Source organism: Lampris incognitus, chromosome 6, assembly GCF_029633865.1.
Source record: "Lampris incognitus isolate fLamInc1 chromosome 6, fLamInc1.hap2, whole genome shotgun sequence".
NCBI lineage: Eukaryota > Metazoa > Chordata > Actinopteri > Lampriformes > Lampridae > Lampris > Lampris incognitus.
In genome coordinates this window covers 4957768-4982617 of record NC_079216.1, presented here as the reverse complement: position 1 = coordinate 4982617, position 24850 = coordinate 4957768, and the positions used below count along the sequence as shown (strand labels likewise).

General features: G+C 47.5%; 1 protein-coding gene across 2 annotated transcripts in view; it reads left to right on the top strand.

The window, feature by feature from the left end:
- mon2 (MON2 homolog, regulator of endosome-to-Golgi trafficking) overlaps nt 1-24850 on the top strand; it is a 108606-nt gene that overhangs the window by 53900 nt on the left and 29856 nt on the right. For both annotated transcript variants that reach the window (XM_056282728.1, XM_056282727.1), the window contains exons 12-20: nt 8229-8419; nt 9410-9491; nt 12023-12204; nt 13681-13793; nt 15831-15935; nt 17040-17120; nt 19187-19260; nt 19681-19771; nt 20409-20510. In XM_056282728.1, coding sequence (XP_056138703.1) covers nt 8229-8419; nt 9410-9491; nt 12023-12204; nt 13681-13793; nt 15831-15935; nt 17040-17120; nt 19187-19260; nt 19681-19771; nt 20409-20510 — 1021 coding nt within the window. The remainder of the gene's footprint in view (nt 1-8228; nt 8420-9409; nt 9492-12022; nt 12205-13680; nt 13794-15830; nt 15936-17039; nt 17121-19186; nt 19261-19680; nt 19772-20408; nt 20511-24850) is intronic.

The window sequence follows — 24850 nt, the reverse complement described above, 5'->3', positions numbered from 1 at the left end:
GTATGACTTGAAATATTACCATCTTCATACATTAAATGTACTATTACCCAAACTCCTTTCTACATCCAATCTTTATAACATAAAGATTTCCTCTTATATAAAGTAGGATATAAAGTTTATTATATAGAATATAACTTTTATTGCAGATTGTAACATTATGTGGAGTGAAATTATGCTTATAAAGCATGTTCCAGTATACTACCTGCATATGATAATCTGACAACTTAAAAGGCAATTTTAAGGGGTCAAAATCACATCTTAGAAGAAACTTAATTCCTCCTACCAATTGAAAAAGATAAGCTGGTAAACTAAACAATAAGCATCGTTCACAATTTATAAAAGTCTGCAACCGTCTTAATTTAATGATGACCTCAAAATCAATTATATTCATACCCCCTCCTTCTACTCCTTTTACCATATCACCTCTCGAATCAAGTGGTGTTTATTATTCCAAATAAAATTAAAATGAATTTAGTTTATTTTCTTAATACACCTGTCTGGTACAGCTAATATCCTTCCATCTTTGTGATCAAGATTCTTCCAAAAATTTAAATATTCTTTGTAGCCAGCGATTCATAATCTTTTTGATTCTTTTGCACACCGGCTTGGGTATTAGTGTTTTCCCTGTCAATATATATTTTACTAGTAGTTACTCCCAAATATTTGACCTTATTTTGATTGGAATGTTATGAATTAAAGTTTGCGTGTTATCATGGATAGCCAAAATCTCACCCTTTTTATATTTAAATACAACCATGAAGTATCTGAAATCTTCCATCTTTTATCCAAGGTGCTGTACATCTGGGAGGTAGTTGACTTGTACAGCATTAGGCGTCTAAGGCACAGACTCTTACTGGAGACTTGTCCCAACCGGGGTTTGGACCCCTGATCTCTGGTAGGAAAGATTAAGTTTCCTTTATTAATCCCCTTGGGGAAATTCAGTTACTGCAAATTAACCCATCCTAGCTGTGATCTGTGTAGCTAGGAGCAGTGGGCTGCCGCCTTCATACTGCCTCCGGGGACCAACTCCAGTTCTTTTCCCATTGCCTTGGTCAGGGCACAGACAGGAATATGAACCCTAACATGCATGTTTCTTTTGATGGTGGAGGAAACCAGAGCACCGGGAGAAAACCCACTGCAGACATGGGGAGAACATGCAAACTCCACACAGAGGACAACCTGGGATGACCCCCAAGGTTGGACAACCCCGGGGTTCGAACCCAGGACTTTCTTGTTGTGAGGCAACAGTGCTAACCACCATGCCGGCCCAAAAAAGCCGGCGTTCTTACCTACTAGTTCAGTCAGTAAGGTATTTTTAATATACAACGCTAGTAACTCAGCTGGTAGTATGAAAAGAAGCTGACTAACTGGGTCTCCTTGTCGTATTCCCCTCTTAACATCAAATCTCCTTGTGGTCCCTGACTGAAGTAAGACAGCACTTTTTATTCCTTGTACAACATTGAAACAACAATTAATTTTTTACCAAAACCAAAGTGTTGCTGTGACTGTAAAATCAAGGAGTGTTCAAGCTTTTCAAGCTTAAGAAGTCCAGAAATAATATGATACCATCATCTTCCACTGAACGTGCATAATCCAACAAATCTAAAATAAGACGGATGTTATGTATTAACCGATTTTGAAGAAAACCAGATTGTGTATCACTGTTAATCTTAGTCATTCCACTTTTAAGTCTACTAGCTAATGCATGAGTAAATATTTTATAATCAACATTAAATAATTGGCCTTTAATTATCAATAATTGTTTTATCCTCATTTGTTTAAAGTCTGACTCAATCTGAGGACTAAATGGTTGTACTTTGTTAAAGAAATTATTCAAGTTTGTCTCCGAAAATGATGATGAATATATGTTTTGCTAAAACTTAAATACTTCATCAGCTGTATCTTTTGGGTTGGTTACAACTTTATTTTCTACATTTAGAATGGGGATTGCATTTCTTTTCTGTCCTGTTTTCTCTAATCTACTGAAATGGGAACTATTTTTCTCACCATCTTCAATCCATTTTGCTCTGGATTGTATACATGTCCTTCATGCTTTATTCACACATGACTCATCTAATTTAGCTTGCCAACCAAACAGTTCTTTATTTGTATCCTATAACAAGGTCCTTTTACAACAACCATCATCATTTATCAGTTTTCTTTCTAATTCTTTTTGCTTTTCACCTATACCTTTACCGTAATGAATACAGTTTGTATATAAAAAAAATATATCATTTCTTTCCATAAGAAAGTGTCATCATTTGTCGTAACTGAAGATGAGATTTTTCTCACCATTCTACAGTATTGCTCATGGAACAACTCGTCTGTTTATTTAGTAGCCTTGACCCGGACACTTCGGCTAAGATAGTACAATAGGCTATGCCTTGCAGTCAGTGTATGATGCTGGGCAAACAGCCCAAAAAGGAAATAGTGCGACAGTGCTCACTTTGCTGTTGCCTAGGCTAAACTTGGAGGTTTGCGGGTCGGGTTCGGGTGGTTAGTTAACACATATTTTAATGGGTCGGCCGCCGTGCGGATTGGCTCTCATAACGGATCAGGTGGGTGTGGGTATTAAAAGAAACCTGACCTGTGCATCACTAGTAACTTATTTTGGTTTGTCTTATTGTTTGTCTATCTGTGCTTCTGTTTGTATCTTCATCTTTCTGCCAGCTTGTGTCTGTCCTTTGGTCTTCTATCTGTCTGTCTGCATCCGTCTATTTGTCAGTCTGTATATCATCATTCAGTCTCGACCAGTCTTTCTCCATTGGTCTGCCTTTGTCTGTCCATACACCCACCTTTTCTATTTACATGTCTGTGTGTCTGTTAGTTTGCCTATCTACCTGTCTGCCTGCATCTGTCTCTCTGTCTTGTTGCCCATTTCCTAAACTCAGCCACATATACACAGAGAGTAAAAGCCCAAGGACGTGGGTTCTTCCCTTTCATCCACTAATTTCAATATAAAATACATCTGGAAACTGTCTTCACTTAAAAAAGTCCAAATTATGTTTGCTGGATCCTTTCACCAGCCGCCACTTTAATCCTAGACCCAAACACTGCCAAAGAAAGCCTGTTATTAGCCCGTCAGTGAAAACAGTTTACAGGGTTCTTCAAATTCATCATGGCCTACCTGGTTTCAATTACACTTCTAACTCGAAGGAGTCAGCCAGACATCTCTCCGTTGTTGGCTGAGATGGACGGTATAGCCTTGCAACATGTGTCTTTCAGTTTAATTAAAGATTTTAATTAAGGATTCTGTTGTTCTACAGTATAGTTGTTTGTGTTATTTGTTAATAAAAAACATTTTCCAAAAGGTTTGATGCATTTTTTGCATGTTTGTAATCCCTAGGGATTTGGTTGAACGAGGTCCTGGTGATGTACTGCGCTGTTTTCACCACCCTCTGTAGAGCCTTGTGGTAAAGGGCAGCACAGCTACCATACCAGGTGGTGGTGCAGCCAGTCAGGATACTCTTGATGGTGCATCTGTACAAGTTGTAGAGTATCCTGAAGTTCATGCCAAACTTCTTCAGCCTGCAGAGAAAGAAGAGCCGTCGTCTCAGCGGCTTGACGACGATGCTGGTGTGGTGTGACCACGTCAGGTCCTCACTGATGTTCCCTATGAGGAACCTTAAGCTGCTGACTCTCTCCACTGCTGTCCTGCTGATGTAGATGGGGGTGTGTCTTCCCCCCTGCAGCTCCCTGAAATCCACTATCAGATCCTTAGTTTTGCTAATGGTGAAATGGAGGTTGTTTTCCTGGCACCATGCAGTCAGGGCTCTCACTTCATCTCTGTAGGCCGTCTTGTCATCATCTGTGGTCAGGCTGAATGACGGTGGTGTCGTCAGCAAACTTAATGATGGTGTCGGAGCTGTGTGACCATGCAGTCGTGTGAACAGGGGGAGTGTAAGCACACAGCCCTGGGGCCACGAGTGCTGAGAGTCAATGTGGAGGAGGTAGTGATGCACATCCTCACTACCTGTGGTCTGCTCGTCAGGAAGTCTTGGACCCAGCTGCACAGGGTGGTGTTTAGTCCTAGGTCTCTGAGCTTAATGACAAGCTTAGAGGGCACAGTGGTGTTGAATGCTGAACTGTAGTCGATGAGCAGCATTCTCACATATGTGCTGCTCTGTTCCAGGTGGGAGAGGGCAGTGTGGAGGGCGACGGCATCATCAGTTGATCTGTTGGCCCTGTAGACAAACTGTAGTGGGTCCAGGGTGTCAGACAGCAGTGAGGTGATGTGAGTTTTGACTAGCCGCTCAAAGCACTTCATGATGACTCATGTGAGTGCCACCGAGTAGGAGTCATTTACACAGAGCATCTTTGGCTTCTTCAGGACAGGGACGATGATGGTCGTTTTTGAGGCATGTGGCGACTAGAGACTGGAACAGGGAGTGGTTGAAGATTTCTGTGAACACATCTGCCAGCTGGTCTGTGCACACCTTGAGAACCTGGCCTGGGATACCATCTGGACTAGGAGCCTTGCGTGGATTAATCCTTTTGAAAGATTTGCACACGTCTGCCCTAGTTATTTCCACTGGGCAGGAGTCCTGACCATTTGTATATCCGAAAAAATGACAGAGGCAGTTGTGACGTCCACGTCTCCTCAGTGGACTCCTGACAAAGGAGTCCTGCCTCGTTTTCCCCACTTTCTCTGCTGGCGGCGCTTCTCGGGATTTTTTTCCCCAGGTAACCCAAACAGTTGATTGTCTGTGATCACTGTTGTTGTTCTCAAGGTAAAATCTGAATCTATTGTGTTCCTAATGTTCAGTAGTGTTTGCCCATCACAGGTAACGAGAGCCGAGTTAACATAACCACTCAGCAAAACCACTAAATAGACATAAAAAAGCTAATTTGAGGCAGAGCTACATGCATGGCAGCCGGAAGTATAATGATGCAATACTGAGGATAAGGCAATATGGAAAATTTGTCTGAGAGAAGGGATCAGAACAGGTGGCAAATGTACATCCATCCATCTTGGTAATCAAGGCCAACAAACTCCTGTGGGAGCAGAAGGTGTTGATACCAGTTATCAGCAGCACACAAGGGTAGAGATGCTAATATAAAAATGACACCATGACAACTCTAGTGATGAATCAGATCAGTGGAAAGAAACTGAGCAAACATTCAAGCTCCAGCAGCTCCATCCATCTAACTCGTTCACATGGGATAAAAGATCAGTACCCAGCCACCAACGTACTGAACCTCACCAAGTCTGTCGTTTTTCAGCAGTGTAACCGACATCACCAACGGTTCCCCTGATAATCGCACTGCTGGAGCAAATCAACCAGGCGTTTGTTGACCAAACAGTTTTTCTCAGACGTCAAGGCCCAGAATGTCGAAGATGGGACAAGCGGCTTTATTCAGAACCACAGGAATCGTATTACCGGGCCAATGAACAAACTTCCACTCTGAGGACCGTAAACACAGCTGTCATTAGCATGCACTATTTACAGAGAACAGGGGATTTAAAGCATGGGGAGATCAAATAAAAGTCAAAGGCCGTTTTTCTGTCAAACCAGAGGTGATATTTAAATTGGCGTTTTCTTTGGAGGTTAATGTGAAGCATCTGTTGTAATAGGAAGTAGTGGTGGTAGTTCTGGGGCTAGAGGGCAGAGGGCTTTTTGAAGGGGGAAAGTCAGGTGTGACCCTGTCATGTTCTCCCCCTCCGGGTAGAAATGATGAGGGCATAGTTGTTCTGTTTATATTCAAATCTTTTATTACCAATTATTTTAGGGGCAATTTTGCTTCATTAGGTAGGGTAATAGAGACCAACAGAAAATCTGGGGAGAGAAATGAAAAGATGTGCAGCAAAGGTCCTGAATCCTGAGGGCAATTAGCACCAGGACGCCTGTTCATTAATTATCCCCAGTTAAGTGGATTCTGATGAAAGCGAGGGTACCCTTCCTCACCTTACTTATTAAAGCCAAATTCATAGATTGAATCGTGCAAATTGGGAGCGACTGTGTATTAGACGGTAAATAGTTTGTACATTCAGTGTCCTGCAGTATTGGTTTTTTTTGGGGGGGGGGGGTGTAAGGTGTACACACACCTACCAGTGAGGGAAGGTCACGGGATGTGTTGTATGGTGACTACTGAGAGGACAGGACACAGGTTGAATGTAATTATAATTGTGTTTGTGTGTGTGTGTGTGTGTATATCCATATCTATCTATCTATCTATCTATCTATCTATCTATCTATCTATCTATCTATCTATCTATCTATCTATCTATCTATCTATCTATCTATCTATCTATCGATCTATCTATATATAAACTTAGCACAAAAAGTAAGGAAATGTGTGTTTGGTAGATTATGTCTTTGTTGTAACAATGCTTCTTGGCAATAAATCTTCTATCAGGCAGCTTATGGGCAGCACCTGGGGTACCAGAAGCTCAAAACAAGAGTCAATAGCAACAGCAAAATAAGCTGTTTAGCACTGGCAGAGAAGATTTGGCAAATTTTTCATGGGCGCAACCCACATACTCAGCTCTGCTGCTCATCCCACAGATGCATGTTCCTTACACATGTGGCCCCATTTAAAAGGGAAATAAACAGGCTTTCCAACGGCATAAGATTTATTGCCAAGAAGCATTGTTACAACAAAGAGATAATCTACCAAACACACATTTCCTTACTTTTTGTGCTAAGTGTGTATATATACATATACATATATATCTCTCCATATCTATATATCCACGCATATATATATATATATATATATATATATATATATAGAGAGAGAGAGAGAGAGAGAGAGAGAGAGAGAGAGAGAGAGAGAGAGAGAGAGAGAGAGAGAGAGATAATATGCTATATAGCTAGCTAGCTAAAAAGGTATGTATAGGGGTATCATGAATTACTATTTTGGTAATTAAATAATCTGTTGATTACTCTGAATAAAGTTGCCATCAGCGAATTTTATTAAGAGCTCTTTTTATATTTGGTCAAACTCTACATGCCGACAGATATCAAGTCAGTAGATGTACTGAGAAATAAACCCGGTCTCTGTGACCACCCCTAGACACTGTTAACAGACACAGAACACATTCTCTGTATCCGCTCCTCATCAGCCAATCGGAAGAGTTCTTTGCAAGCAATCGTCTCTATTGGTTCCCACTTGCTGTCAATCAATTTTCACATTGACAAGGCATTTAGACAGAAGTGAGGCGACAGATCCTTTCCCGGAATGTTTTCAGAATAAAGCTAGCTCCTGCTAACTTCTGCTGAGGTGAAGAGGAGAGGTGATGAAGAGGAGAGGTGATGATTCGCGAGCAGCAGTATGGTTTCATGCCATGAAAGAGCAGTAAAGATGTGATGTTTGCTTGAGAATGTTGATGGAGAAGTGTGGAGAAGGTCAGAAAGAGTTAAACTGTGTGTTTGTGGATTTAGAGAAAGCATATGACAGGGTGCTGAGAGAGGAGGTGTGGTATTGTATGAGGAAGTCGGGAGTTGCAGAGAAGTATGTAGGAGTGATGCAGGAAATGCATGAGGGAGGTGTGACAGTGGTGAGGTGTGCGGTTGGAATGACGGATGAGTTCAAGGTGGAGGTGGGATTACATCAAGGATCGGCTCTGAGCCCTTTCTTGTGTGCAGTGGTGATGGACAGGTTGACGGACGAGATAAGGCAGGAGTGTCCATGGACGATGATGTTTGCAGATGACATTGTGATCTGTAGCGAGAGTAGGGTGCAGGTGGAGGAGAGGTGGAGGTATTCACCGGAGAGAAGAGGACTGAAAGTCAGTAGGAACAAGACAGAATACATATGCGTGAACAAGAGGGAGGACGGTGGAATGGTGAGGATGTAAGGAGCAGAGGTGACTACTAAAGATATTGTCTATTTCAGAATATAAAATTTTGTTTTAAAATCAGTGTTACTTAAAATATCACCATCTTCATCCATCCATTAAATGCTTTAACTGGTGCTGCATTAATTAACTAGATTGCCTCTGGTACGATGAAGTATTTATTTTAATCATCTAAACATATCGTACTTCTGTTGGAGGGTTGCGTAGAGAAAGGAAAATAGACCAACTGTACAAAAATAGCAATCAGCAGCGTGGGCGCCTGTGCAAGTGCATGTATATGACTTCCATGGTCAGTTTAGCAGCTTCAGTTGATTTTACAATGAACACAATCTGCTGCAGCAGAGGGCAGTAAAACAACAGGTTTCTGTTGTAATGAACGACTGAACAGAACGAAATGTAACCCGGCTGTATTGTCCTCCTCCACCAGCCTGGAGATGCTTGACAAAGTGGAGCCTCCATCCATCCCAGAGGGCTACGCCATGTCGGTGGCCTTCAGCGCCCTACTGGACCTGGTCCGCGGCATCACCTCCATGATTGAGAGGGAGCTCACCAAGGAGGAGGAGCAGGCCGCCGAATACAGGGAGTCCCACCCCGACCAGGAGTGGCAGCCCCAACCTGGTGAGACCACATCGCATTTAACTACCATTCACCCCCCCGGCTGCCATTATGGTAATGTCTGATCTGAACCCACTCAGTATGATCAGCGGGCAGGTTGGTGCGGTTTGTGAAGTTAGAGGATAATGCTGTGTTTACAGCCTGGGTCTTATTTCCATAGTTTTGGTTTTTTTTTCCCCATCGTACATATCAGATATATTTCATTCTGCTCACCCGCTTCATTCAGTACATGTTGGACATGGACCGCCGCTGGACTCAGCTTTACAGCGGTGTCTTATGGGACAAGTGAACAGAAGTCTTAAATGAGGGGCGTCCAGGTAGCGTAGCGGTGTATTCTGTTGCCTACCAACACAGGGACCTCCGGTTCGAATCCCCGTGTTACCTCCGGCTTGGTCGGGCATCCCTACAGACACAATTGGCCGTGTCTGCGGGTGGGAAGCCGGATGTGGGTATGTGTCCTGGTCGCTGCACTAACGCCTCCTCTGGTCAGTCAGGGCGCCTGTTAAGGGGGGAGGGGGAACAGGGGGAATATAGCGTGATCCTCCCAAGCGCTACGTCCCCCTGGTGAAACACCTCACCATCAGGTGAAAAGAAGCAGCTGGTGACTCCACATGAATGGGAGGAGGCATGTGGTAGTCTGCAGCCCTCCCCGGATCAGCAGAGGGGGTGGAGCAGCAACCAGGATGGCTCGGAAAATAGGGTAATTGGCCAAGTACAAATGGGGAGAAAAAGGGGGGAAATCCCCCCAAAAGTGCTGTTGGTTGTACTGTTGGTGGTGCTGGTCAGAATGTGAGGGGTCCTGAAGCTTCTGACCCCCGGCTGCCAGTATTATGCCTGCATGTGCTTTAGCTACTCAACAGCAAAGGGTTTAATAAAGATGAAATAGATGATTTAACAAGGATAAATAGAATATCATGTATCATGTTAAGTATTGTAAAATGAAATGAAGGCATTATTGAATGAAGTGTGTGATGTTTTGTGTGTTTGTGTCAGGAGCTCACCTGGTTTGGGAGGAGATGGTGAGTGCCTGCTGGTGTGGTCTGCTGGCAGCACTGTCTCTGCTGCTGGACGCCAGGTGAGTATCAACACGTCACGCCGATCATATTTTATTTATTTACATCAGACGTTTCAGTGCAGCGGGGGCGGTGCAGTGGTTAGCATGGCTGCCTCACAGCAAGAAGGTCCTGGGTTCGAGCCCCGGGGTTGTCCAACCTTGGGGGCCATCCTTTGTGTGGAATTTGCATGTTCTCCCTGTGTCTGTGGGTTTCCTCCGGGGCTCCGGTGTGTGTGTGTGTGTGTGTGTGCCGGACCGTGATGGTCTGACAGCCTGTCCAGGATGTCTCCCCCCACCTGCCACCCAGTGACTGCTGGGATAGGCTCCAGCATCCCCGCGACCCTGAGAGCAGGATAAGCGGTTTGGGTAATGGATGGATATTGCCCAGGGGCTTGGGGTTGGCCCTGGTTGAATATGAACCCTGGTTGGCTGGGGCAGATCGGCGCTTTCTGCCTTCTCACACACTCCGCTGGTAGATTTACACATCTGTAGTATAAACTGGGGGGCATTAAAAGCCCCGCAGGGATGATGAATCTTGAATTGTGAAGGGATTGATGACATTGTTTGGCACTGTGCTCACACCATCACTTCACAGCACCAACACTGCCTCTCTCAAACTGGCGGTTTAAACGTGGCGTGAACCGTCTCGGGCAAGGTAGAACTTTGCCTTCACATATCATTGCGTGGAGACTGGAGATATGAGCTAGTATCTCCGCTCAGTCAACACCACGGCCATTGTTAAGAAGGCCCAACAGCGCCTCCACTTACTCTGGAGACCAACGAGAGGAAGTCTCCCAATCCCGGCCCTCATCACCTTTTATTGGGGGCACCACCCAAAGTATTCTGACCTACTGCATCACCTCCTAGTTCTGTCACGGCAAAGTGACCGAACGGCACCAACTAAACAGGATAACAAAGAAAGCGGGGAAGATCATTGGCTCCCCTCTCCCCTCCCTCCTGGAGACCCAGGCCCAAGGAGTTACTAGCATCACCAGAGACCCCGATCACTCAGCCTACAGCCTGTTTTGCCTCCTGCCATCTGGGAGGAGATACGGGTGCATGAAAACCTGAACAAGTAGGAAAACAGCTTCCTCCCCCAGATGGTCAGAATCATGAACATATTGTGGCCCCTGCGAGCAGCCCCCCCCCCCCACACTTAAACTGGTCCTTGGTTTCGGTCGTTATGCCACTGTATATTGTTTGTTTGTTTGTTTATTTACATTTTCCACCTTTTTCTCCCCAATTGTACTTGGCCAATCACCCCACTCTTCCGAGCCATCCCGATCGCTGTTCCACCCCCTCTGCTGATCCAGGGAGGGCTGCAGACTACCACATGCCTCCTCCGTCACACTATTCCCCCCAGTCCCCCCGGCCCCTCCCCCGAACAGGCAACCCAACTGACCAGAGGAGGCGCTAGTGCAGTGACCAGGACACATACCCACATCCGGCTTCCCACCCACAGACATGGCCAACGGTGTCTGTAGGGATGCCCGACCAAGCCGGGAATCTTGAATCTTGAATGCTGTTCCAGTCAAATCCTGACCACAGACGTGACCGTGTCAGTTAATGCTTCAGAACCATTTATGGTCTGCAGTGGTTTGCTTCCGTGTGTTCAGAGTGCTGGGTAAACAGTTTGTATAGGCACAGGTCGATTCTGGCTGGCTGTAATCAGCCCAGAACCACATGCAAATTCCTGTACTTGTACTTTAACTAAAGCTTCCACTTTTGAACTGGAGTCCCTTTAGTCAACGAGTACTCTCATTCATTCAGATATTATCTTTGCTCCCTTAACCCAGCTCGGGGGGTGAGGGCTGGAGCCTGTCCAGCATGCTTTGGGATGAAACACTCGGCATCACATGGTAACAATTAGTGGTTGGCACTGTTGGCGCTCGCCGTTAGGGACCAGTCCTGACCAGTAAACCCACCCACCGAACCTCAACCCACACTCATCTGACAGTTTTATAAAATCTCCTGTCAGTCATGGCACAGCCACAGCAGGACCTCATACACATGATACATAAACAGTGGGAGACGTCCGGACGGTGTGGCGGTCTATTCTGTTGCCTACCAACACGGGGATTCGATCCGGGGATCGTCGAGTCGAATCCCAATGTTACCTCCGGCTTGGTCGGGCGTCCCTACAGTCACAGTTGGCCGTGTCTGCGGGTGGGAAGCCGGATGTGGGTATGTGTCCTGGTCGCCGCACTAGTGCCTCCTCTGGTCGGTCGGGGTGCCTGTTCGGGGGGAAGGGGGAACGGGGGAATAGCGTGATCCTCCCGTGCGCTATGTCCCCCCTGGCGGAACTCCTCACTGTCAGGTGAAAAGAAGCGACTGGCGACTCCACATGTATAGGAGGAGGCATGTGGTAGTCTGCAGCCCTCCACGGGTCGGCAGAGGAGGTGGAGCAGAGACCGGGACGGCTCGGAAGAGTGGGGTAATTGGGTAGATACAGTTGGGGGAGTAAGAGGGAGAAAAAAACAAACAGTGGAAGACACATTGTGGATATAAGACTCCTCTTTTCTTTCCCCTCCCCTGTCCTTCCTCCTCCGCAGCACCGACGAGACCGCCACGGAGAACATCCTGAAGGCAGAGTTGACCATGGCGTCGCTGTGCGGCCGTCTGGGTCTGGTGACGCCGCGCGACGCATTCATCACGGCCATCTGCAAGGCCTCTCTGCCCCCCCACTACGCCCTGACGGTGCTCAGCAGCAACGCGGCCAATCTCTCCAGCAAAGGTATGCGGGCGGGGAGCCGGGGCTCATGGGTAAATTGCCTGTGTGAAGCGGAAGTGACTGAAACCAACCTGCGATTGAGCAGTGAAGCAGTCTTGCCGTGAGCTCCTCACCGCAGTCAAGTCTGCTTTATTTGTGTAGCCCAGTACCAGTCTAAACAGGAAGTTGCTCCATCCCCACTTCCTTCACGTGACCTTTCAGTTCATATTGCATTTAGAATGGGTGGCTGGGATTTAGCGGTCAAACGCCGCTGCAGTTACCAAGTATGACAGTAGGGGTCAGTAAGTGGAACCAAAACCATGATCTCCAGGACTGCAGCTTCTTGAAATGTGTTACCACACTCACACCAACACACACCAGCACACACCTAACATAGCCTTACATCCTTCATAAGCAGGGAATAGAGACTCGGTGTGTGTGCGTGTGTGCGCACACCTACACACACCATGCCCCGCCAGAGACCACAATCCCCTGAGCGGTGGGTGTAGTGTGTCTGTGGCCACGTGTTCTTGTGTACACTTAATGAGCGACTCTGGTGTCCCCGATGTTGTTGACGTGTGCGCTGTGGGTCTCAGTTTAACCAAGTGTTAACCCCCCTCCTAACCCCCCCCCCCTTTTTAACCCCACCCACTTCACCCTGCTTCTAATTAGGAGCGCCGACTGCAACCTGCCTAGGGAGTGCAGGCATGTACACACACACACACACACACACTCACTCACTCACTCACTCTGTTAGTACACACACACACACAAACACACACACACACTGTTAGTACACACACACACACACACACACACACACACACACACACACACACTCACTCACTCTGTTACTACACACACACACACACATGCATGTTGTTTTCCTCACAAATATTTGCCAACATTCATGAACTCTGTTTCACACACACTCACATGCACATACATGAATAAATACACACACACACATCTCACACACATACCATCTCTCTCTCTCTCTCACACACACACACACACACACACACACACACACATACACACACACACACACACACACACATACACACATACCACCTCACACACACACTCAGATGCACACTCAGATGCACATACGTGAATAAATACACACACACACACACACTCACACATACCATCTCACACACACACACATCTCTCTCACACTCACACACACACACACACACACACTCAGAATGAACTGCTCGTGTGAGAGACAGGGTGTCAGTGTTTGTGTGTTGTTAGAGGAGGAGATAAAGCTGGGAGTTGTGAGTTGGCTTCAGTATTCAGCAGGTGCTTGGCTTGGTGGAGGTCTTGATGGGGGTCTTTGTGGAGGTCTTGGTGGAGGTAGTGAAACACACTTGTCTCGCATGTCTTAGGACTGTCATGCAGCCAGCTGCTCTGCATTACACACTCCCACAGCAACTCTTACCCTGGTGTGTGTGTGTGTGTGTGTGTGTGTGTGTGTGTGTGTGCTCTTCACAGCCTACTCCATCCAGGGCCAGAGCGTGCAGATCATCAGCCCCTCCAGCGAGTCCCATCAGCAGGTGGTGGCGGTGGGTCAGCCTCTCTCTGCCCAGCCCCAGGGCACCGTGGTGGTAAGCACCCTCCCCATGTGTCCTGGAAGACCTGGACATCTGTAGACTAGTTCTGCAGCCATGGAAAACAAATGGAAAGTTATAGGATAGATCCAATGTCCTGGAAGGTCATGGAACATTGTAGTTAGGATATAAAATTGCTGAGATGAGATTTTTTTTTGAACCCCCCCCCTTTTTTTTTTCTCCCCAATTGTATCCGGCCAATTACCTCACTCTTCCCGAGCCATCCGAGTCGCTGCTCCACCCCCTCTGCCGATTCGGGGAGGGCTGCAGACTGCCACATGTCTCCTCCAACACATGCGGAGTCACCAGCCGCTTCTTTTCACCTGACAGTGAGGAGTTTCACCAGGGGGACGTAGCGCTTGGGAGGATCACGCTATTCCCCCCAGTTCCCCCTCCCCTCCGAATGGGCGCTTTGACCGACCAGATGAGGCGCTAGTGCAGCGACCAGGACACATACCCACATCCAGCTTCCCACCTGCAGACAGCCAATTGTGTCTGTAGGAATGGCCGATCAAGCTGGAGGTAACGCAGGGATTCGAACCGGCGATCCCCGTGTTGATAGGCAACGGAATAGACCGCCACGCCACCCAGACGCCCCTGAGACTGCACGTTTTTATGTTGCTGAGATGTGACATCAGTGTGACGTTTGGGCAGGCTTCCACTGATAGTTGATACTGAAGCTTTTGTCAGTAAAGCCCGTCATGGATTTCCAGGTAAAGTCCATGGATCAGTCCTGGGAAGAGGGTGAGCCCTGCAGCAGTGGCTCTGACACACTTAACACACGAGTTAGACCACTCACTGTGACTCATACGCCACCGGTAACACTTCAGCAGCATTTCTGAGATGTGATCCTGTGATTCCATTTAGGTAACATGTTTGAGTCACATAGGAAAGTTGTGTTTGGCAGTAGCACACAGACCTGCAGCAGGGCAGAAGAGGAAGGAAACAGTGTAGCTGCAGGATAACTGTTCTACCTTTACGTATCAGAAGAGGAAGGAAACAATGTATCTGCAGAATAACTGTTCTAGCTTTACATGGTTATCGGCACGTCGCCACTTATGTACATCCAGAATGATGATCCCATCATACAGGTTTTATCGTAGGTAGTCTTCCTGTACATGAATCGCCACTCAGCATGTGGACACGATGATATTCTTAGGTAAAAGTCTGAGTCCGGGTGGCGTGGCGGTCTATTCTGTTGTCTACCAACACGGGGATCACCGGTTCGAATCCCTGTGTTAACCTCCGGCTTGGTCGGGCGTCCGTACAGACACAATTGGCCGTGTCTGTGTCCGTGTCCTGGTGTCTGCACTAGCGCCTCCTCTGGTCGGTCAGGGCGCCTGTTCGGGGGGCGGGAATAGCGTGATCCTCCCACGTGCTGCGTCCCCCCTGGCGAAACTCCTCACTGTCAGGTGAAAAGAGGCGGCTGGCAACTCCATCTGTATCAGAGGAGGAGGGATGTGGTAGTCTGCAGCCTTCTCCAGGTGCAGCAGCAACCGGGACGGATGGGAAGAGTGGCCGGGTACAATTGGGGAGAAAAAGGGGGAAAAATCCAAAAAACAAAAAATCTGAGTCTGTGCATTTGCTGGTTATGAGGGAGGAGCGTTCTTTATCCACTTATGGCGTTCAAACAACCCTGTTTATTATTTCACTTGAGGTGTGATGGAGGTAAATGTACTTTCATCATAATCTACATTTAACTGCCTTGTCAAATATGAGTTAATTGTTCAGTAACCTGGCATCTCCCAATCACTTTACAGTTTGCAGCCCTACACCAGACACTTGAATATTCACAATTACAATCTAAGGCTCACCAGCGCCATATCTGGATTTGGTGATTCGGACTCGATGTGAGCAGAATTCAGTTCCTCCTGTTGAAGCGGCCTGAGAGTGTTTGAAACGAGAGGCATACATGAAGCTGATTGGCTGATTGGCTGAACTGTGATGTCAGCAGCATGTTATTTATCGGGCAAGCGTGTCAACCTGATGTCTGACCCACGATGTTGTGTGTTCCTGTGTTTCTCTCTCGGGCAGCTGACCGCCAAGAACATCCAGTGCATGCGGACGCTGCTGAACCTGGCCCACTGCCACGGCGCCGTGCTGGGAACCTCCTGGCAGCTGGTGCTGGCCACGCTGCAGGTACCGCCACCGCCTGGCACCGTGCACGCTCGCACACGCCTGTACACAAACAAAGCAGTCACTTAGTTCACCAAGCAAGGTCAATAAGAAGGGTTAGTTACATGCATGTGCACAAACCTGTCCAGTAAGTGGGGAATTGATCTGGAATACAGTCATACACACACACACACTAGATATGTTTTTTGTGTTATAAAAATGAAACCAAGATTAACTTTTCCCACCATTTATTTATTTATTTGTTTGTTTGTTTATTTAGAAGGTGCGACCTATAAAATTCAGCTGAAAACCAATCAGAAACATTTTAGGGGGGAATCTGGTGGGCGGCACGGTGGTGCAGTGGTTAGCGCGGTCGTCTTACAGCAAAAAGGTCCTGGGTTCGAGCCCCGGGGCTAGTCCAGCCTTGGGGGTCCCTGCCCTCCCTCCTCTCCCGCTGCCTCTGGACCTGCCTTCCCCCCTCTCCTCCTCCTTTGTCCAACAGTAGCATAGTTGGGCGAGGAGAAAAGGGGGGAAAAATCCCCCCCCCCCCAAAAAAAAGACTCCTGTTGAGTTGTCTCATAAGACAGCGTTGTAAAGCTGAGGCCCGTCATGGTCTCGTGTCCAAAATCTCCAGAATGAACCCGGTGAGTAAGATAATATCATACCTGATATGATAACACACTTGTGCAACCAGGTTCTTGTAAGTTTTGTATTTTTTCCCCCTAAAATTTTTTTTTTCACTTTGTTTTTATAGGATGCAATTTCCCCCTAAAAAGTGGAAAAAGTTGTGGCACGGTTTATCTTGATTTATCTTTATCTATAAAAATATATTTATTTATTTACTTATTTATTTATTGACATCACAAAAACCTGCCGTTTTAACAGGGCGTGTAGTTATATCCACTGTACATACAGATTCTTATCTGTCTAGTTCAGCAAGATCACATATTACATCACACACACAACCACATGCTGGCCAAGCAAAAACTGTCTCACACACACACACACACACACCGCACTCATGGATGGTTTCATAGGGTTTTTTTATAGTTAATTCGGTTTTAAAGTGATTTATGGTTTCCAACATTTTAGACCTTCATCCTGTCTGTTCTCTCCTCCTCCTCTCAGCACTTGGTGTGGATCCTGGGGCTGAAGCCGGGTGCGGGTGGTGCTCTGAAGCCTGGCCGGGCAGTAGAGGGACCCAGTACGGTGAGCGCTCTGACTCCCATGTCTGTTCATCCCACTGTGTTTACCACACGTGCACACCCATCACACGTGCACACCCATCACACATGCACGCTCAGCTATTGGCGACCGCACTCTTTCTTTCTCTTGACAGTCGCACACTTGGACACACTGGGCCTCATGCAACAGGTGATGGTCCCAGAAGGTCTGTAGGTTAAGTTTTCATACTATGTAGAGATCTCAAGTCAGTCACCTATTTTCTCTTATTTTGGGTTTGTTTGTACAGTCAAAATGTTAGTGCAGCGTAGAACCTGCAAGTATGCACAATATTCTTGTGTCTTTATGCATGCTCAATAATCCAGGTCAGAAAATCACCAGATTGAGTCCCCGTGTTACCTCCGGCTTGGTTGGGCGTCCCTACAGACACAATTGGCCGTGTCTGCAGGTGGGAAGCCGGATGTGGGTATGTGTCCTGGTCGCTGTGCTAGCGCCTCCTCTGGTCAGTCGGGGCAACTGTTCGGGGGGGGCTGGGGGGAATAGCGTGATCCTCCCACGCGCTACATCCCCCTGCTGAAACTCCTCACTGTCAGGTGAAAAGAAGCGGCTGGCGACTCCACATGTATGGGAGGAGGCATGTGGTAGTCTGCAGCAGCCCTCCCCAGCAGAGAGGGAGGAGCAGAGACCGGGACGGCTCGGCAGACTGGGGTAATTGGCCAAGTACAATTGGGGAGAAAAAGGGGGGGATCCCCCCCCCAAAAAAAATTGTGTGTATATAGTATATGTGTGTGTGTGTATATATAGAAACAGCTTGACAACGGCATTAGTCCCGCCCATGGTGCTGATTAGCTTATCATTACCCCCCGTAGCACTCATTGGATAAAACCTTTTTCAACTGAGAAACTGCTGTTTCATGCCACAGTGCCAAACCAGAAGAATCAGCCAGCTCGGTGAAGTGAGCAGATTCAAAGGTAGGGACCCAGGCAAATTAAGGTTTAAAGTTATGCATAATTAGGGGCGTGTCTGCTTTGAGTGACAGGTGGGTCAGGTCCCTTCCAGACCTGGGGCCTCGTGTGTCAATCTTTGCTGTGTGCAGATCAAGATTGTCTGACACAGCAGCAAAGCATGATGAGTCTTTGTAATTCCTTCCTCCTAACATCTGTTGACTCCCTCTTGCAGCGAGCAGTCACCCAGGCCTGCAGAGACATCAGAGTTAGCCAGCCAGTATCTAAGTTCAGGGCTTACCCGGGTTCTACACTGGTCTCTGAGACAAGCTTCAGGGCTGGGGAGTCCCATGGGTGTGTGCGCACAGATTTGCCCATGGTGGCAAGTGATACATGAGGCCCCTGGTCCCAAATGCGTGTCCATTGGACCATGTAAATTTAAATAACTTGTTTTTGGATGTTTTGCGGTTGATAAAGCTAGCCATGAGAAAATTATGTATTTCAGCGACTCTCTCCGTTACTCTGATATTGTTCACATGAAGCAGCCGTTTTGAGCTGGTCTTGTTGTCTTAGTGTGTGATAAATTTGGAATGAGAGGCAGCCAACCAAACAGTGTCCTGTGATGGCCTGGCGGCCTGTCCGGGGTGTCCCCCGCCTGCTGCCCAGTGACTGCTGGGATAGGCTCCAGCGTCCCCACGACCCTGAGAGCAGGATAAGCGGTTGGGATGGATGGATAATGGATGGATGGATGTTAATAGAAGGTTCGAAGGCACACATGCAGTTGACAACAAGTGGCGTTCAGCATTCAAGACACGTGACTAAGATGACATTTTGGCGGTGAAGAACATTTGGTGGATCCGATGTGGATTTCTCAGAAGGTTTGCAACAAGGACAGCATGTTATTGAGACCCTTCCTGTCACAGTTGTTCAGTCTCACACACACTCACGCTCTTATATACCGCTCACAAACACAGATACCCACAGACTCACACAGATACCCACAGACACACACACACAGATACCCACAGACACATTCACACAGATACCCACAGACACACACACAGATACCCACAGACACACACACACACAGATACCCACAGAGACACTCACACTAAGCAGTAACTTAACTGTGTTTGTGGTTCTTTTCAGGTTCTGACCACAGCTGTAATGACGGACCTGCCTGTCATTTCAAACATCCTGTCCCGACTGTTCGAGAGCTCACAGTAAGAAGTTGCCTTGTATCTAGTAACCAAATCCAGAAGCTGGAGCGCTGAGGTGCTCCCACTGTGATGTCATCCGATGTGAAGAGCAGAGCGGCTCTATTGAAAATGAATCGGGCATGAATTGAGCGAGGGGCTCTTTTTCTCTTTTTAATCATGTTGGTGGTGGTGATGGTGTCACATTTTCAGCTACACAACTGAAAACAGTCCGACGGAGGAAAGCAGACATCTGTGTAAAAACTCGTCACTTTTTTATTTCCGAACCATCAGCCCTCCCACTGTTTATCAAAAGAGGGGTGGCAGACGCCACACACGATGACATCACACATTTCCCCCTCACTTACCTGTGTGTGTGTGTGTGTGTATGAGTGCGTGTATAAGCTGCTAGGATATTGAACTGACGAACGCCTCGGTACCTCACAGGTATCTGGACGACGTCTCCCTGCACCACCTGATCAACGCCCTCTGCTCCCTCTCCCTGGAGGCCATGGAGATGGCCTACGGAAATAACAAGGTACGTGCTCCCTGTGTCACGTGACGTGCACTTGTTGTGGATTAACATATTTACTGCATGTGTCATCCGGTCTTTGTAACAGTGGGCACTTTCTGCTGGGGCTCCGCAGGTCTCTGTAAAGGTTTTAAAATATGATGAATTATGTTATCTAAACTCCATCACACATGGGATCACTGGTTCGAATCCCCGTGTTACCTCCGGCTTGGTCGGGCGGCCCTACAGACACAATTGGCCGTGTCTGTAGGTGGGAAGCCGGATGTGGGGTGCCTGTTTTGGGGGGGAGGGGGAACTGGGGGTAATAGCGTGATCCTCCCATGCGCTACGTCCCCCTGGTGAAACACCTCACTGTCAGGTGAAAAGAAGCGGCTGGTGACTCCACATGTATGGGGGGACGCATGTGGTAGTCTGCAGCCCTCCCTGGATCAGCAGAGGGGGTGGAGCAGCGACCGGGACGGCTCGGAAGAGTGGGGTAGTTGGCCGGGTACAATTGGGGAGAAAAAGGGGGGAAATCCAAAAATAAACAAAGTCAATCACACACACACAGCCCCCACATATATACAAAAATAGAGATGCACACACACACAAACACACACATCCACACAACTTTAACCTACTCACCTCTGTGTCTTTGCCTCAGGAGCCGTCTCTGTTTGCTGTGGCCAAGCTGCTGGAGACGGGCCTGGTCAACATGGACCGCATAGAGATCCTCTGGAGACCCCTGACCGGCCACCTGCTGGAGGTGAGCTCAGCACATGGCCACACCACAACTACACCACAACTACATCACAACGACCCACAAGATGCAAACAATGAATAAAAGAATGAAGACGGCATCCGAACTTGTTTGTTGAAACATTTATCAATGATTTGAACAGAAAAATGGTGTTGACCTCCTTTTTTCTGTGACGAATAAAAAAAAACTCTTCTTTATAAACGAAACATATGATGAAATGTAACATAAGAATTTTTATTTAGTTACCACCTCATTTCTACCATGGAAAAAGGGTTTTTGGCGAACACGGTAGTTTATGGTAGTTTTAGCTGTCATTACTAAGAAAATCCTGTTCTCTTTTTAAACAGTTACGTTTATAATCAGAAACACAGGAAATCTGACTTTGGGTAATATTGTTTTTATTTTTTGGGATAAGTTGGAGTGTAGCAGTCGTAACTGTCACATCTTATTTAGGAACAAAATCTAACAATGTAGGAAATGGTCTTTCTTGGAGATTGACAGGCGAATTGGTGCAGCCTCAGCAGTAATGCAGACCTTGTGCCAGACTGTTGTGGTGAAGAGGGAGCTGAGCCGGACGGCAAAGCTCTCAATTTACCAGTCAATCTTCGTTCCAACCCTCACCTATGGTCATGAGCTTTGGGTAGTGACTGAAAGGGTGAGATCGCGGATACAAGTGGCTGAAATGAGTTTCCTCTGTAGGGTGTCTGGGTTCAGCCTTAGAGATAGGGTGAGGAGCTCGGACGTCCGGAGGGAGCTCGGAGTAGAGCCGCTGCTCCTTCACGTCGAAAGGAGCCAGTTGAGGTGGTTCGGGCATCTCATTAGGATGCCTCCTGGGCACCTTCCTTTGGAGGTTTTCCGGGCACGTCCAACTTGGAGGAGACCCCGGGGTAGACCCAGAACTCGCTGGAGGGACTACATGTCCAATCTGGCCTGGGAACACCTTGGGATCCCCCAGGAGGAGCCGGAGGGTGTTGCTGGGGAGAAGGACATCTGAAGCTTGCTGTTCCAGATGATGAGATGAGATGAGAAGATCTTTCTTTAACTGCCAAACCTGTAAATCTGCTAAAACCAGGGCGCCATGTTGATTTTATCTGGCATGATGTGCTCCTGAAGTGAAGTATTTGGAGCACATGACCGGAATGAAAATAATTGAAAGTGCTTTTATGGACTGAAGAATCCTGAATGGTGCAGCATGAAAATTAACATCCTTTGAATCTTGAGCTAGACAAATGAGTTGTTGGCTTACTGAAATTTTTAGAATCATGTGATGCTGAAATGGTGTCAGGTGATGGGATGGACTGGTCGTGAGAGAGGTTTTCCCTCCGTTTGCGGACCGAAAAAAGCGAGAAATCAGCAGATGGTCCAAAGTTGAGCAGAAATTGCATTTTGAGGTCGCAGAAAGGTGAATCAGTTCATCTAGACAGTGACTGCAGGTGTCCCCACCCTTATAAACAATACAGTGGCATAACGACCCAAACCAACGATCGGTTTCATATGCAAATATGTTAACTGGCGTTACAATGGCCTTGTGTACTATTCACAGAGGATTGGGGAATAGTTGCAATCTCAGCATTGTAAGATGGTGACAGATGTACTCTTAGCCCCCCCCCCCCTTGGCTCAGGGATGGTCGTTCCCTCGTCACATAGATGGCCTCTGACTCCCCATTCAAACCATCATCCCTCCGTGTCAAGGATGTGCACATCCTCATCCTTGAAAGAGTGGCCACTGGTCTGTAGATGGTGTAGACTGTGTAGTCCTGGTCTGTAGATGGTGTAGACTGTGGAGTCCTGGTCTGTAGATGGTGTAGACTGTGGAGTCCTGGTCTGTAGATGTTGTAGACTGTGGAGTCCTGGCCTGATGTGTTAGCTCTCCTGTGTTGTGTCATCCTCTTGGCCAATGTCTGTTTAGTTTCCCCAATATACAAGTCACGGCAATCCTCCTGGCACTCAACAACGTACACTATATTGCTCTGTTTGTGCCGGGGGACCCGATCCTTGAGGTGGACCAACTTCTGGCGCAGTGTGTTTTGGGGTTTGAAAGCAACTGAGATGTGGTGTTTGGAAAATACACGTCTCAACTGGTCTGACACTCCCGCCACAAATGGAATCACCACTGGTTTACGCTTAGAGGTCCTTGCTGATGTGGACTCCAAGGAATCTAAAGCTGGAGACACACTCTACTTCTACTCATTGATGTGTATGGGGGAGTGGCTGCAACTTCTAGACCTCCTGAAGTCCACAATCAGCTCCTTTGTCTTCTGCACATTGAGGACAAGATTGTTGGTGGTGCACCATGATGTGGGGTGCTGAATCTCATCCCTGTAGGCTGTCTTGTCATTGAAGGTGATACGGCATCTTCCTGGCTTTGACAAACGCCCAGTTAGGATAACCACACTTAACCAGGGCCTGTTTAATGTGGGATTTCTTCCCTTCCCCGGTCGCTGTGTCGGTGTGGACGTTGTCAGCTCGGTGGTCCGGCGTCCTGATGACTCCTAGTTTGTGGTCCAGCGGATGATGAGATTTTTGCATTTTTGAAAGCAGCTTTTTTTTTCTCGCTCTGTGACCGATTAAATCAGAACATCAGGGCAACAGAACAAACTTATTCTGTTCCCTTAAAACTGATGAAGTGTAATCAACAGAACAACAAACGGGTAAAAGAACAGGTTTCAGTGGTGGACCTTCTTGTTTCATCACTGCTTGACGGCTTCCTGGCAACAGTTCAGAAGGAGTAGTTGGAGCGACAGCACAGCCTTGTTGCATATAGCTTCTGTGATATTTGCACACAGAGAACTTACCATCACAAAAACATTTATTTCAAAGGCAAAAGAACCAAGTGTAATGCAAAAGTACTGAGCAATGTTTGTAATTTGTGTTTTATTTATTTTAGAAAGCTCCCTTGGTCATCCGGTGTTAGATAGCACAGGGTTAATTGGTTAAATGCATCAAAGAGACATTTCTTATTTGACCGTAGCGTTAATCCCCAGAGTGACATAGACGTCTCTCTGCTGCGGGGGGCCACAGTGATTGGCCAACGCCACATCTAAAAACTCCAGGGCAAAACGAGACTTGCCCCACTGGAACGTTAATGGAGAATTTCAAATGATTAAAAGAGACAAGATAAAACGGGGGCGGCACGGTGGCGCAGTGGCTAGCGCGGTCGCCTCACAGCAAGAAGGTCCTGGGTTCAAGCCCCGGGGTAGTCCAACCTTGGGGGTTGTCCCGGGTCGTCCTCTGTGTGGAGTTTGCATGTTCTCCCCGTGTCTGGGTGGGTTTCCTCCGGGGGCTCCGGTTTCCTCCCACAGTCCAAAGACATGTAGGTCAGGTGAATCGGCCGTACTAAATTATCCCTAGGTGTGAATGTGTGTGTGTGTGTGTGTGTGTGTGTGTGTGTGTGTGTGTGTGTGTGTGTGTGTGTGTGTGTGTGTGTGTGTGTGTGTGTGTGTGTGTGTGTGTGTGTGTGTGTGTGTGTGTTTGTTTGTCAGCCTTGTGATGGCCTGGCAGCCTGTCCAGGGTGTCTCCCCGCCTGCCGCCCAATGACTGCTGGGATAGGCTCTAGCATCCCCGCCATCCTGAGAGCAGGATAAGCAGTTTGGATAATGGGTGGATGGAAGATAAAATGGTAGGGGGCGTCCGAGTGGCATAGCGGTCTATTCTGCTGCCTACAAACACGGGGATCGCCGGTTCGAATCCTCGTGTTACCTCCAGCTTAGTCGGTCATCCCTACAGACACAATTGGCCGTGTTTGCGGATGGGAAGCCGGATGTGGGCATGTGTCCTGGTCGCTGCACTAGTGCCTCCTCTGGTCAGTCGGGGCATCTGTTTGTGTGGGGGGAGAGACTGAGGGGAATAGCGTGATCCTCCCACACACTACGCCCCCTGGTGAAACTCCTCACTGTCAGGTGAAAAGAAGCAGCTGGTGACTCCACCTGTATGGGAGGAGGCATGTGGTAGTCTGCAGCCCTCCCCGGATCGGCAGAGGGGGTGGAGCAGCGACCAGGACAGCTCGGAAGAGTGGGGTAATTGAATGGGTACAATTGACAATTGGGGGAAAGGGGGGGACAAATGCAAAAGATAAATAAATACACGAGTAAATAAATGGATAAATAAATGAATAAAATAAAATAAAATGGTGGTATTTAGTGGCACCGTGGCCCATACACGCAGCAGGTCCTCCTGACCTGAAGGGGTCTAAGTGGTTTTTAGCAGAACAGTGTGTCTGGCGGGCTGCTGTGTGTAATGCATTTGGAGAATGGTTTTCTTCATCCTGTTCACTATGTCTGTCTCCCTTCTCTTTTGCACTCCTGTTTCGCAGAAGGTAAGCCCCGACACTCCCCCCTCCCCCCAAA